Source organism: Pieris brassicae, chromosome 3, assembly GCF_905147105.1.
Source record: "Pieris brassicae chromosome 3, ilPieBrab1.1, whole genome shotgun sequence".
In the NCBI taxonomy this organism is placed as follows: Eukaryota; Metazoa; Arthropoda; class Insecta; order Lepidoptera; family Pieridae; genus Pieris; species Pieris brassicae.
In genome coordinates this window covers 8,291,541-8,308,044 of record NC_059667.1, presented here as the reverse complement: position 1 = coordinate 8,308,044, position 16,504 = coordinate 8,291,541, and the positions used below count along the sequence as shown (strand labels likewise).

The following is a 16,504-nucleotide window of genomic DNA, read 5'->3' as shown; positions in this document are numbered from 1 at the left end:
TCTAGCGCGAGATTGAAATGAGAGCCGCGTGCCGCGCTCACGCTTGTTTTGGTGGTTTATGATGGTACGGCATGAAAGTGCGAGATATGCGGACGTTCCGTGACGGAAACCTGAGATACACCGCCACAAGTGGGCGGAGAGAGCGCCGTTCTCGGCTGCACAGGTGAGCGGTCCAGCTTCGTAAAGACGCTGCCATCTCGGGGTCGATAAAAATCCCTTTACCCACAACAATACCCGACTTACTTCAGACTGAAAGGATTCGTTTACTCTTTAGCATAAACTTTACCAGCACGCAACCGTACTCATTAAGGGTGATTTTATCGAGATAACCTTGAAGATTTAAGAATATTTTAATCTACACATAAGTATAAAAATTACCATGAGGATAATTAAACCAATTAGTGGACTTTTCACTAGTAATTGTCACAGTTTTTTATTGCTCTATAGTGTGTAGTTTTGTATTAGAATTATTGAATTGCATGTAAAGAAATCTAGAACGATTTGAATCTAAATTTAAATTGAATAAAAGTAATTACAATTTAGCGGATATTTACATACAAACATTGTTTATTATCGTACTTCCATTGACGTAAAAACGAAACTGAAATTGTCGTTATTGGGGATATAATTCGATCACGCTACAGTTTTATGCGCGTTGTAATATTTTCCTGGATAGTTACCTCGATCTTTACTCTGAGATTTGTCACGCAACTGTGAAAGATTATATTTGCTTGATAGATCTGTTATCGCTAAGCATTATAATCACGAAAGTATACAGCATTTTTTTTAGTCATTATTAGCACGTTTTGGGTCCAAAAAGATATGAGATATATTGATATATATGAGATTAATGGTATTCCATTAGCACGATTTCTTTATCCATAACTTTGTATTATAGTTTTTCAACACATTGGCTAAATCGTTGTATGTTAGGTAACTACAAAAAAATCAAGAGATCTGCCCGTGATTAAAAACAAACACGAGAGATGATAAGAGATTGTATTAATCTATTTAATTATTGTCTACTTCCAATAATTTTTGAAAGAAGCCCAACATAAATTAATTACAATATATATATATATATATTTATTGTAATTAATTTAATATATATATATATATATTATTATACATATATATATATTATTATACATATATATATATATAGATATAATCGTTAACTAGAAAGTTATAGGTGTACAATTGTAATTTTTTGTTAGGAGCTATCAGTAACATGTATATCAATAATCAGTTAATTGAGGTACGAATCGATCTACATATAATGTGTTGAATGGCGTGATGATTTCTATTAAAATGTTAACCAAAGATTCAATCAGTTACTTTCATAAGAGCATTTGGTGCCTATATTGAATAATGATTTGCTTGTCACTATACCTCGTCAATATGACGGGAAATAATAACAATATTGTCTACGGATCTCGGAGTATAAGGCACATTTTAAATGATTGTTTCTTTCCGGTGTAGATGCAAATATACTAACTTTTACTTTAAGATGACTGATCATAAGTAACCTATTTGAATATGAAACGAAAATGATAAATGAACCTCTCATGTATTTTTTCCCTTTCTCTTAATATTTTGTTGGATTCACGGAGTATGAGTAAACAGTTTTTAAGGTTACATAAGTTTTACATGCGATTGAAATTGTATTCACAAAAAAGCTTTTTAACTAAAGTTTCATTTGTCTCTATTCATGACAAGGTAACACAATTTGACGGAAAGAGACAAAATAGTACATTAGTAAACTGGTGTAAATGGCGTGATTAAGTTTATATAAATAAGTGTTTCACTCATTAGTATTTTCACATTATTGCTATTTTCTCGTGGCAATATAAATAAATTATATATTTTTTTAATATGCAGTTATGCAACACTATGCAGTTCATACTAATTTTAAAGTATAAGTATGTTATCTGTGAAAATAAATATAAAAGCGGAGATTTGCTGACTGTTCGAATTCAATCTCCCCAGCATTACCTAATCCTATCTTGAAAGTTTGCCGAATTTTGTGGCAACTATTTTATATAAGCGAACTAGTAAAGTCTGGTTTCGCAACGAGTCATAACTCAGCTTAAAGTTAAATGTAGATAAAACATATAGCTAGTCTATTTCACTAACGTATACTAATGCAAAATATATCCTGTACAATACGTACAAGCAAATTTCTACAAAGTTTCTCCAGACTTTTTATAATAATTAAATTTATATTAAACATGTTGAAGTATAGAACGGTTATATATCAAGTCTTATAGTAGAGGTTAGGTTTTCTGCCGCGCAACATCACGCATGTGGATCCAGCTGCCCACTGGAATATTTCCGAACTAATTCTACTTAGGGTCCTTCAAGAAAAGAGCGTAGTAATTAAAAGGACGGCAGCGCGCTTACGAGTCTGGCAGTGGGAGTGTCCATGGGCGGCGGCATCACTATCATCAGCTAAGCCTCCTGCCCGTTTGCCTCCTGTAACGTACAAAAAACATTTTTAAACTAACTCCTTACGGAATTTAAACGCAAATTTCTTACTTAACTAAAGATTTTGAATGGCTTAACTCAAGCGGGGTCAGCAAGAAATCGTGTCTTTTGCACTTCATTATTACTTCAAATTTTCTTTCATTTTACTACCAACATATTATAAATACTTGTCAATCAAAACAAAAGACGAAGGACAAGATTAATGACAAAGAAATAGTTGCAACATTTCTGAGACGAAACTTAATGGGCCTTAAAGACATCATATATTACAGTTTACATAAGAAAATTGTTATGTATGCTACAATATGTCTGTTTTAGACAGGGCGCGGCTTTCCGACGCCAGGCTTTTCTAGCCAACCTCAGTTGCATGCATGCAAATTAACTACAGTTTTTAGTAATTAAAAACGTGTACTAATTTTATAATTGAGCCGTATTGTAAAATAATATTACCGACACTTCTCCTTACTTACCTTACCAAAACGGCATGCCTTGTTTTCAGCGAAAAATCGAGAGTGTATAGCAGTTTCAATTTTTTCAATTCCTTGTTAAACTGTAATAAAATATTGCTGTGTTTGAGGTAAATCTTATTTAACTAATATTAATACCAGTAGTAAACTTAAGAGTATCTAATTACGATATATAATTAAATAACTCATTAGTACATATTTTTTTAAATTCCAATTAAAACACAAAACACATACCTCGTAACTGCTTTACTGGTTATCTTTGCATATGTGATACATAGGTGTGAGATAAACTAGGCACAATACTATATATAGTATATACAGAAGACTTTATATCTTCTTTTTAATTGCATATCAAGTATTATATAGATAAAATAATTTGCACTGGCACTCCCTAAGAACACAAATGACGTCATTTTAGGAAATTTTCGATGTAGTTAGTATAGCAAACTTATGTGGTATGAAAACTCAAATGAAATCCTTATTTATGCTACGCGGTGTGTACTATAAGGGATTAAAATAAAGTTTAAGTTGTTATGTTCTCAATCTATGTAAAAATAATTTTAGACAATTTAGCATATTACATAATGACCAATGTGTAGCCTCTACGAGATGCGGTTAGCAACCCCGCTCGTAGCACCGTAGCACTTTGTACAATGAAGAACTTTCCTTTATTTGTTGTCTCGTTCAATGTTACTTCCAAGTTTATACTTGTTGAGTAAGTACAATCCGTAACTCCCCGAGGTGGCAGACAAATTGTGATGCATGTGTATTATTTATGTATAATTTCCCAGTCCTAAAAGTTAAGGTGGACCTTATCACTTCAGGACGAATAAATCTTTTTTATTACAAATAAAGCTCCAAGTCATGACTGATATTCGTCTCATATTTCTGCATTTGTTTCGATAATCATCTCTATATATACAGTAGATTTTATTTATAGCTACTATTTAAGTTGCCGCGTAGTAACGAGTTTGGGAATAGCGACTGTTTTGTAAGAATCATTTGTAACAAATTCTTATAAATTTCAGTGGAATTGGCTGCCAGAGATGTAGAGAGCCTTTTAATTTTTTGTTTACATTCGCTCGGATGGTCATGCAAATGGAAATGTAGCCTTTTGTTTAAAGATATTGGCTTATACTTAGGCGTGTACGTGGTTGAATACGAATGTTTTTTACTCAGAATATATGTCTGTATCTCTTTACATTTGCCTGTCGTCTACATGTAACGACGATAGTAGATAGGTGGTCTTCTGCTGAGACATGAAAATTCGAGTCTATAAAATGCCGGTTCGATCGTGATCTTCCCGGTTAAGAGTAAAATTAATGGTTGTGGTACGAATTGAAGACTTCTCATGAGACACGCTTACTTAACCATTAAGCTAACACCGATCGGTCCCTAGACGCTTATCTACTTGGTTTTATTAACCAAAACTTAACAGTTAGCTACAGTATTTTATATATTTATGTTGTAATAAATTAATTTATCAAAACGTCAAAAGCAAAACAGAAGTCTAATTGTTAAATCTTTTGATGGAAGAGTTGAATTTTTTTTAGAAACCTCTCACGAATTTTAAGAACGGAAATTCTCACAAAGAAAAACCGGAAATTTAAACGACGGTAAATTCTAGAGCGACCTTTACTAAACAGCCTTTACAAAACAAGTGCAAAGCGCTCGGTTTTATCAAAACGATGGCTCTTGTTTGAAATAAATACTTTTGTTCTTTTGACATATTTTGAAAATATATTTTTAAAATATTTTATCGTTTTCATACAATATGTGATATACATAATGTTATGAAGCGGTAATATAAATCAATTGTATAACCATAAATTTCCGAATTAATTTGTATTTAAATTATACATTTAATACGTTTTTCTATAATTATAGATACACACAATTTGTATTTCTAATTCGAGCGTTAAGATTAAAACATATATGTTAAAACTTTGTAAAACATTTAATTACTCCAGGAGGCTCACCTGATACCGCCATCCATGGCCACTCACATTGCCAAAAGGCTCGCAAGCGCGTTGCCGGCCTTATAAGAACTGGTACGCTCTTTTCTTAAAGGAACCAATGTTTTTTTATCGAACAGGGGGCAAACGGGCAGGAGACTCACCTGATTTTAAGTGATACCGCCCATATACACTCTCGATGCCAGAGGGCTCGCAAGTGCGTTGCCGGCCTTTTAAGAATTGGTACGCTCTTTTCTTGAAGGACCCTAGTCCAATGTTGAATTGGTTCGGAAATACTCCAGTGACCGCAACAAGGCAACGTTGAAATTACTCAAATCTCAAATGAATCATTCAGATGATAAACTTGTGCAATGAAGCGTAGCAGTGCGGTTTTATCAATAAGCTAATGTGAGCTCATATTTACCGTCATTAAGGAAAATGCGTTTTCACAGCCTCCACGCGGATTGAGGTTTATTTTTTATTCACCGTTACTGTTTCTTAATGATAAAAGCGTGTTTTTTGCACACAAAAATCAAGCGTCTTTATTGCGCTTAAGCGATCTCTCAACCCGTGCTACATTAGCTAAGAATAAGACTGAGTGTAATAATACAAAAATTAAGTGATTAATAAAAAAATATTATGAAGATTAACTTATATAAAACTATGAATACATGCTTAACGCAATCTAATATTGGAGATATTTGATAGAATTTTAAAAATGATGTCGTGTTGATTTGAATAAATAAATGATTCATTCCTCCTTAAACGTTTCCAATAAACCTTTCGTTGTAGTGTTTGTTATCGGAGGCCTTCATCGGGTCAAGACGGAGGACTTGACTTTTATACTTTTAAATTGTTCGTGATTCGTTAGGCAATGTTTTAAATTAGAATATCGCTTACAATATATTGCAGTTATAAACAACAACAACCTCTAATACTGGAGATATTTTATGTAAGTTTGGAAATTGAATTTTGTTTTGAAAAAGTACTGTATGCCAATATTTGTAAGTTCATAATACCTGAGTTTCCGCTTACTCGTTACGTAATTGTTATGTTAGCCTACTCTCAATTCATATATCTATTCTATCAATAATGATATTTAGTTTGATCGCATTCTATTGACCGGCATTAGGACGTCATTATTTGCACCCCAAAAGCAGTTGGTCAGTCTAAGGAAAACATGGCGAAAACTCTAAAGATATATCTTGGATTTCAGATAAGAGCGCTCTCCCGGAGTACTGTCAGGGTGTGGTGATGGAGGTGGTAATATTGAAAGCGAGAGCCCAACTGAATCGTCTGGTGTCGGTGAGGCGCGCGAACGCAAGGGGGGCGCGCGCGCACGGCGCTGCGTCGTCGCGCGCGCCGGCCCGCGTCCGCGAAATGGCGACCGCGTCACCTAAAGCCACATGGCTTAACGCCACCCTTGCGTTTAACCTCTCGCGCATTAACACCACCTTTGACACCGATTATGAACTGCTCAATGGCAACACAACTGATGAACACGATAATCATTGGTTCTGCGCGAAGTGGACAAGTGCCCAACAGGATCTCTTCCAGGTAATTAGCATGAAACTGAGCCAACTAGACTAAACAAAAACAACACTTAGACTCATTAACTCATAATTCAATGAAAGTACTTATTTATTTATTTCGTATCCCTACAGTTAACATAAATTATATAAAAACAACAATTTTTCTAAAAAATATTAAATACGTAATATCTAATGGTGTGTGATTGTGTTAAAGTCAGAGTGAAGGTGTGTAAGTGAGGTGAGCATATGCATATGTTCTATATGCAGCTTATTTAGCGCTTTGGATATTGTTAATATTCTTTTAGTAGTAGTTAATGGCTTAAACAAGTCGAGGCTTAAATATACTGTTATGGATTTATGAGTGCCAAAAGTTACTGAGCCGAGTGACGTCTTAAAGAATACGTTAAACAATTTCCGTATATAAGACATTTGTGTGTATTTCTTAAAGCTTCAAAATACAAATTTCAACAGGCAGCCAACCTTTGCTTCGCAATAGCATTCCTGGCACCGAAGAGTTTTAAACAGAGTATATTGGTGCTACGAGCGCTGGCCGCTACTGGAGCGGTGCTCATGGGCATGTGGGCCGGCGCAGAAGTTTGTGCTCCTGATGTTCTAGCCTGGAGTCTGGCCTTGGTCGTTGTCAACTCTATACATACTGTTTTCTTAATTATAAGGTATGTTGAACACTTAAAATATGTAAAGGAACATAAACAAAGTTATTCGAAAAAACAGTTGGGTTAATATTGTTTATATTAGATTACTATATTAAAATATATCATTTACCCGTAAGCAAGCATGATAAAATCAAAATTATAGTCTAATAATTAAATTAAATATAGATTAATTTGTCATAAATTATTACCCAGTAATCCGGATAATTTCGCGATTGAAAGAGGGGTCAGTAAAGCTAGGCATTAAATTAAAAAAAAATCAATGGCGCTACAAACTTTTCTGGGCGTCTCTCTCTCATCTATCTCATCTAGACTTACTTTCTATGTGCGCATTTAACATTCGCTCGGACGGTGAAGTAAAACGTCGTAAGGAAACCAGCTTGCATTATACTCAAAAAGTCGAAGACGTGTGTCAGGCACAGGAGCTTTATTGCTATTTAATATTTCACGCATTAATGTAATAACAAATGTAGACAAAACTGTGTGTATCAATTATAAATAGAAAGCAAAATAATATATCTAAAAAAAACTATAGGCAACATTTTGGAAGCCCTCATTAACAAGCAAAGCGAAATCTGAAATTATTCACCATTCATGAAAGCCAGTACGCCAAAATTAAATTATCGCCCAAGGCTTCGTACACATGACGTATATTCCACAGGTTTTTGCCGCCAGCCCTTTCGCTAGAACTAACCGATTTGTACCTGAAACTATTTAAGCCGTTAAAAGTAAGCAAGAAACATTTCCAAGAGCTGACGAGAGAGGCGAGGGTCGTGAAGCTGGAACCAGGTGAAGCGTACGCTGTCGAGGAGGTCACACCCGCGGACGAGAGATTATCAATATTACTGAAGGGAAAGTATGTATTTCACATGTTTATGTTGATTTGTTACGTGATATGTATGAGCCCTTGGTTCTATATTCGACGCACGTACGACCGCTTGCATTGCCCATACAGCCTCTATATCAAGAGACAGTGCTATTTTTAGTTGTAATTTCGGAGTATAATATATTTGAAATGATCACGTAGTGTTATGAAATATGTAATATATGTGTTCGGAAACTTATTTATAAACTGAATAAATTTCTTAGGCGTGGATAGAAACTAACACAGCGGATTTTGTACTATCTACCGTCGATGAATTCAAACCGTTTACTCATTAAATTGTCTATGAGCCAATAAAGTTATCCTTCAGTATGACAGGAAAATGTCGAGGCAAATATAATGTTGTTGTCTTTTGTTGTCTATATATCTACACATTAATTCGATATTTTTAATGCCAATCTTTCCAATATCTTAGATTAAATTTAATTCCAACAAAACTAAAATCGTATAAATTGGACAAGCCGTTCTTAGACTTTGTTTCTATAATAGATAAGATTTATTAATCTCGACAATTATTATTATTTACTTGACTAACCCAAAATTACAGTATAAAAATATGAGCAGTGTTAACCTAGTGGCTTCAATGTGCGACTCTCATCCCTGGAGTCGTAGGTTCGATCCCCGGCTGTGCACCAATGAACTTTCTATGTGCGTATTTGCATGGAACACTCGTTCATACGGCGAAGGTAAATGTCGTGAAACCGACGCGTGACGGCGTGTTTTACGAGTATTAGAATCACAGAACAAATACAAATCTGAGACTCAGACGTAAAAGGTTATAGCGCCACTAGTATATAATTGTAAAAAAAGAAAGCAAAATGTGCATGTGATAGTATGGGTTAGTGTGAGACAAACCTAAACGAGGCATTGTTGTATGCACATCAATGTACAATCGAAACTATGTCTTGTATTGTCTATAATATCATAGAAAAATGTTAATCATTCAATATAGTCCAGCATACAAAACATACTTATTAAAGTATTATATTCAAGTCAATATAAAAGTAGAAAGCTAAAATGTTTAAGCGTAAAATGTACTTAAAATGAAATGTTAGTAACGGCATCATGGCTTATAAGTATGGCCTTTTGTATGTTATCAAAGTTTTTCTGCACGATACTTTTTGATAGGCACTGTAAGCAATTTCCACCCACGCGAACGGGGCCGCGGTCAAAATCCATTTTACTTCAAGTTCCGTGGTGACTTGAATCTTGGTTCTTGGTCTTGCTTTTTATTTCTTTTAAATTATATAGTAGTGGTATATATCATTTAAAAAACTTTAAACTTTACTTACATCAAAAGCAATATCACAATACAAAGTAATAAAACAAAGCATGTACTTGGGCATAGCCTCCTGCTAAAAGCAGTTTCTTTTACACAACCCAGACGTAAATAATTAAAATAATTAAAAAAAATACTAAATAATAATTTCTTTGTCTTGAAATTATGTCACAGTATTATTAAAGACCTTTGACGCGTATACAAGATGTATAATAATTTATTAAAGTTTATAAAAGAAAAAAACATTCCTTAAAATAAATAGATATATATTGTATATACATTAATGTATATAAAGTATATACAATAAGATTTCTATCTAGAAACCAGAACGGACAGAAGTCCGTTCTGGTTTCTGGTTCTGGTTTCGGAAGGCTGGAATTTTTTTTTCATATTTTGGAAACACATAAAGCCTCCTATTCAGGGATAATAGAGCATCAAAGAAAGATTTTTCGGAAATAGGTTCCGTGTTCGTCAAAGTACGAGTTTATTAATAAAAACATTACTTGTTTATGTTATTCATAGCAATACACAATTACTATACTTTTAATAATGGATTAAAATTAATGCGTCATAAAATTGTATTACCTGAATGCAGTCACGAATGAAACCTTTATTGAACAAATACTGATTTATTAAATTATGCAATAACAATTATTTTATCTGAAAATACTCCCGGGAAACATATTTACAAAATAAACATATCGAATAGTTAATAATTTATATTAATTATAATTAGCAAATTAAACATTTAGCACACCCAACAGACACCAATTGATCCATCGACAATTATGCCATATAAAAACTTCATAATAGGGTGTCTTGTAATGCCCATTGCGTGTAAATGCTAAACTTGTCAAATCAATTACTGACCTACTAAGTTATCAAAACGCCAGACCTAATCTAAAACTGTTCATTCCAATTGACTTATCGTCTAAGTTTTTGCTAGAGATTTTCAACTTTCCAGCGATTCGGTATTGAATACACGACAGCTTTTTCCGATAAGAAAAGAGAATAATGTTTCGATAGTTGCGTCATATGTGAGTGTCGTAAAGCGTTTAGATTTTTATTCTGTCAATTTTAAAAGCTTCGGCAAAAGCTGGATATTTTTTTGTATCTTTGAGCTTTAACAAAAGCTTCTTATCTGTCAATAAGCACTCATTATTGTCTTTAATGAGTCTGCTTTGTACTAACACATCTCAATCATCGGTCAACTTCAACTTGTCACTCATCATTTATAAACACATAAGGGTAGAGCAGGCTATAAACATAACCGTTTCTATTTTAAGTAAGTGGTACGTAAGGTAATTGGAGTATTATTTATTTATTTACAGAAAAAGGAAAGAGTTGTACAAATTATAAACAAAATTTGGATTCAATAATAGGTGCGGACGGACTGCACAAACGTAACGCTTACAATATAATCATGCTTACAATTAATAAGTTTATAACGAATTGCAAAAAAGACCTTACATTATTAAGCATAAGAACCTAAGGGAGTGATAACAGAACAGCCCTTCCTGTTAACGAATGGGTGATTCGAAAAAAGATCAAGATCTAGTAGCTGATTGCACATTCTAGCCATTATGTTTAGAGGAGCGTAGAACTCCAAATTAGAGCGCTTAGATATTGCTTTTAAAATGTAATGTTTTCTCTGGATTCTGACTATAAGGCTTGTCCAATCTGTTATCCCTACTACGAAATCATCATAATTTAAATTTAAATTGTCGCATGAATGATGGTAGGGCTAAATACAAGGAACTATATAATTTACTTTCTTTGAGTACTAGGCGTAATTTGATAGATTGTGTCACTATAAGAAAACGATGCGTACATGAACTAACTTGTTCAGATCTTCTCGAACTCATAACATTCAATGTTCCTGCTAGATCTATACGCTCGGATAGAAAGTTTAACCTTCCGACTCCCAGAACCAACATTGGGTTCCACTTTGGTTTCTGCTACTAATATCGAGCTTTTTTCGCACTCCTCTACTGTTTCATTTAAGAATAGGTTAAAACAACTATTAAAGTGCTAAACCTTGTATCTTTCTTCTTTATTATAGCTACTAGTGTGTTTGTCGTTCTCCTGATTTACAAATTTTGTATTGTATTATCTACTTAAATATTGTGTATTGTATTGTCTACTTAAATAACATTATACTGTCATATTTTGTTTTGTTTTATATCTTATTTTTTATCAGTGAAAATTTTTGTGGATATATCGAATGTAAGAAAACAATGTTTTAACCGGATTAAAGCTATTTGTATTATTATAAACTTATAATTATTTACATAATTTGAAATTTAAATTTATCCGACGTTTCGTGTGCTTTACAGCGTGCGTGGTCACGGTGACTGAAGACAAAAGGTTATCCCCCTCAGGGGGCACTGCATCACAAAAACAAAAACCAGACACAAACAGTTTACCGCCAGGCAGCCTACCTGCCATATGTAAAGGGAGTTACAGATAGAATTAGCCGGATCCTAAAACGAGCTTCTTTTAATACAATTTTCAAGCCGCACAAGAAGATTCAGCAATTCCTAAAACCAATCAAAAGTAACACCCCGTTGCAAGATGCAGATACAAACTGGATTGCGACTGTGGCCTGTCTTACATAGGGCAAACTAAACGCAATATGTCCAGACTCAAAGAACACATTGCGGACATAAGCCATAGACGACACACATAATCAGCAATCTGTGTTCAGTCACCGTGACCACGCACGCTGTAAAGTACCCGAAACGTCGGAAAAATTTAAATTATGTAAAATAATTATAAGTTTATAATAATACAAATATCTTTAAGCCGGTAAAAAAATTTATTTCTTTCAATGTGTAAAAGGTATGTTAACCAAAGACTTTATCCAATATGTTAATTTTATGTTTTATACTTTGTTTTTTACTTTTAGAGATGTATCTGTTTTGTTTCCTAAATGAATAAATAAATAACAACTCATCTCTCATCGTTCATAATTGAACGTTGAAATTGGTCTTTATTACACATTCGGCTAGGCGTCATTTAGCAAATAATTAAAAGTAACATCCCTGAGTGTGTTCACGTTTATGAATAAGATCGACTTTTTATTATCAATTACATAATTGGAAATTGGAACTATATAATGATACAAATATCTCAATTTTTTTGTTTCAGAATGAAAGTGAGTTGTGACGAGACACATCTACACTACATTCAGCCTTATCAGTTCGTAGATTCACCTGAGTGGGAAGCAAACCGCGAACAGTCGGATGACGTCTTCCAGGTTTGTTTCACCATAATAATAAAAATAAATAAAAACCGTTTTCGTGCTGTTTCTGTCTGTAAACAAAAATATTAAGATTATCTATCAAAAAAGTATTTAAGCTTATAAGAAAAAATATTGAGAAATATTTGATTTTTAGATTGCCTTATGTACCTACTTTTTCAAATTGTGGTTTTTATGCAGTATTCGATAACTACTTATAAATAAACCTTAGTTAATGGATTTAAACGTGAAATTGTTACGTTATGTACATAACCTTCCAAGTGCGAAATTCTCATTTGTATACGTTAAATATTTTTATTACATATAAAAATATTTTTTTATTATGCAATTTAGAATATAATATTATTCAGACGTACATTTTTACATGAGCATATAAATAATTATTTCCGTTGAAATATGCATGCAGAAAATACTCGTATGCACGAAGTTACATTGTTACTGAGTGGACGACGATAATGAAAATTCACGATGTTAACTTCCCATTTTTTGTTGAATAACTTCTCTTTTTATATACCATTGCGTTAAATGATACTGGTCACTTTCAATCACTTTAAAAAGAAGTATATGAAAATGGCGCACTCGGATTGCATTTGTTTTCTATCTGAACTTTAAATTTCTATTAAGTTAAATCCAACCTAATTGAACTAATAAGATGTTTAAGAATAGTAAGTCCGTGAACAATCTTCGTATATATATTAAAATATTGCGTTCATATTTATACAATTTCTTTAATATTGATGCAAAACGTGCTTATTTTATTGAACATTAAAATCAAGTTTGTACCACACAAATAATTCTATTGTATGTTAGCTAGTTTATCTGAATCGGAAGATTTTAGCGAAATTATTATACTTTTTTTATTAATTCGATAAATTTCTACACATATATTTTTAAATGTAGATTTCGGTCGATTGCAGGTAACGGTGGTAGCAGAGGAAGTGTGCACTTGCCTTTGTTGGCCTCGCATGCGTCTGGAGCGTGTTCTGCGGCATAGACCTTTTCTAAAGGTTGTGCTTGACTGCCTTATTGGTAAGACATTCATACTGCAAAGTACTCTTTACATATTTATTTATATCTAAACTTGTACTTATTAGTTTCAAATTAACGTATTAACAGTAAATTAGAATATCGGGATGCTTTAAACAATAGAGAATTTTAGTTTTATGAAATGTTAATTGCTATGTAACGAATAAATGCAATGTAACAGTTGTAGGGAGTGGCCACTTCTGGCTATACTCCCGGAGAGTAACTCCCATGATTTAGTTAATTGGTATGAAATGAATGAGTGCAATGTAACCGTTGAAGAAAGAAATGCGTCTGGCTATACTCTCGGGGCATAACTCCGATGATTTAGGAAATCGCTAAGCATATAATAAACTAAGGAAGCCCGCGTGAGCAATGTACAGCCTTGCCTTGTATAATAAGTAATAATAATTGTATAAAATAATTTGAATTCTCCTTTTAAAACAGTTATTGTATTGCACACACTACTTGTAATTGATGAGCTGACCCACCAAGGAGGTTTAATAATTTAAATCTTTATAAAAATATAACAGTTTTTTTGTATATATTCGCTAGTTCGTTGACTAGATTGTTTACCACTAAATGATAATGGCCCAACTTAATTATTGCTTGGGTTGAAGATGGCCAAACCTTTTTTACCACCAACCCCCATTTTGTAGCGATATTGAAAAACAACGTTTGCCGGGTCGTACGATTTGTTATAATTATATATTTTAATAAGTAAATGTTTTATTTTCAGGGAAAGACATAACACACAAGTTATACTCAGTGAGTGAAGGGCTTGGTCTAGGTACATCTGGTGACAATGATGGACCTACCTCACACCTCACGAGGTCGGCCAGTGTGGATGCCGTTCACGAAGGCGCTAGAGGGCGACTCAGGAGTGTTGCCTGGAGGTCACATATGCCTACTGCAAAAGGTACCATGGAGTAATATGTAGAAATACACTTGAGTTTTAATGATGATTTTTGTTACTGTATATGTAATTGATATTGATATTTCAGGCAATTCATACTGGCAACCGGTAGTTGCCCGACAATTCTTGCGGCAATCGCCATTCAGTCGGAGCGTGGCACCGCCTCCGCGGTTGCTGACGCAGGCTTCGTCAGCAAGTCTCCAGCCGGCCGCCCAGCCTCGCCGGCGGAGCCCGCCTCGGCGCACCGCGTCCTTCCGGCGGAGTCGCGAGGTAAAATTCGCGGAGGTCCCCGGCGCTGAGCCCCTCGTGTGACGCGGGCCGCGGCCCCAGCTAGAGCTGGTGCCGCTTGTCCCCCCCGCGCCCCTCTCTCCCTGACCAACGGCCGCGCGCACCACAGACTTCTAAACGGACCATTTATTACGTGTTATTTATTTGACTAAAGAGCTTCCTGTTGATGACGTTTGATAGAATTTTTCAGTGAACGTTACGGAGTGAGTTAGTGAAGTGATCGGAAACTGTTGTCGTGAGATAGATTAGTGTTTTTATTGCGTAATTATTTTGTTACGAAATTGACATTATAGCTTTTGTGAGAAATAGACTAGTTGACGTTGCCAACATATGTTACCAGGTAATTTGGAGACCTTTTAATTTTCAATTTCAACCTAACAAATTAACTTGACTGGGCCTAGTAACAATCGAGCAACTAATTCTGCATAAACCCAATTTGACTATGATAAGTGTGAACGAATGCATTTCCTCTGACGTAATTAATGCAAATAAAGGTAAAAACTAGTTAATAGAACACCGCACTACTGACACCAATGTGTACTTATTAACGAAAATCTTTCGTTCATTTCTTCAATATATAGTTTTAATAAACAATATGTTGGCAACTGTCAAATAATTGCACTAATTAAATGAAGACTGTTGGTAAAATTACAATATTCATTTCGCTTTTATCACATTAATTTAGGTAATATAGTTTTATAAAAATATAAATAATGTTTTTAAAAATAAACGCTTTACAATGTAACTATAGGCTATAATATCAGACTGAAACGTTTTGTAAGTATCACATAACGGTCACATTGTCTTTTCAAAATCGATTTTCTGTTACTCATAATAAAAATATCGTCGATAAATTTTTCATTAATACATAAACGTGTTTTCAATCCTAGTATAAGATTTGAAAGAATTTTGATCACAAAGGAACGAAAAGCACTACATCTATGTAAGTATTAAACACGCACTTTTCTATAATTCACAGACCTTTTGACAAATAATCACTGTTTACACCAAATTAGTTACATCGTTTCCACTTCGATGTTTAGTTGATGTTGTCGCTTCAAACTAGTACAAGAAGAAATTTTGGATGTATAACGCGAGAAATATTCAACATTTTAAGTGCCTTACAATTGTTAATATATGACATTTGTGTATCTTTTGTTAACATAGCTTTTACACATTAAGAAAAACACTTTTTAAACGGATTGAAGCTATGTATTATTATTAAAAACTTATAATTATTTACATAATTCTAAAATTTCATTTTTTTCCGACGTTTAGAATTATGTACATAATTATAAGTTTTTAATAATAATACATAGCTTCAATCCGTTCAAAAATGTGTTTTTCTTAATTTCTTTATTTGCTAATAGGGGTAATATTTCAATATGTTTTTAATAAGGGGGTAGCAAGGTCTGATATAGTAAACTCTTTTTAATGAATATATTTGTGTGCAATGCTAGGGACATTTTCGAAATACAAAATTATTAATGGCGATTATTCATTATTAATAATGTCCACTAATCGGCTCTGTGAACCAAAAAGTGTCTTGGTTTCCGAAATGAGAAACTTCTAGCTCACACCTCCCGCTGGTCTTACTCAACTCTGTCAATCCAATGGTACCTAAGCCGACTGGTCTCCGACCACATTCACCGGATTACCATTTTTTATTAATTTTTAGTTTATCGTGGTTTTGATTTTGTATGTGAAATGTTGAATATTTATTGCAAATACGTAATGAAAT

At 33.7% G+C, this 16,504-nt stretch overlaps 1 protein-coding gene across 1 annotated transcript; it reads left to right on the top strand.

Annotated features, from left to right (window-relative positions):
• On the top strand, positions 1–15,362 carry LOC123707319 (blood vessel epicardial substance-like). Its single transcript, XM_045657247.1, has 8 exons — positions 1–163; positions 6,126–6,466; positions 6,913–7,115; positions 7,774–7,968; positions 12,425–12,533; positions 13,454–13,565; positions 14,299–14,478; positions 14,564–15,362. The coding sequence occupies exons 2-8, from the start codon at positions 6,164–6,166 to the stop codon at positions 14,785–14,787; spliced, it is 1,326 nt and encodes a 441-aa protein (XP_045513203.1). The 5' UTR covers positions 1–163; positions 6,126–6,163; the 3' UTR covers positions 14,788–15,362.
• Positions 15,363–16,504: the final 1,142 nt, after the last annotated feature.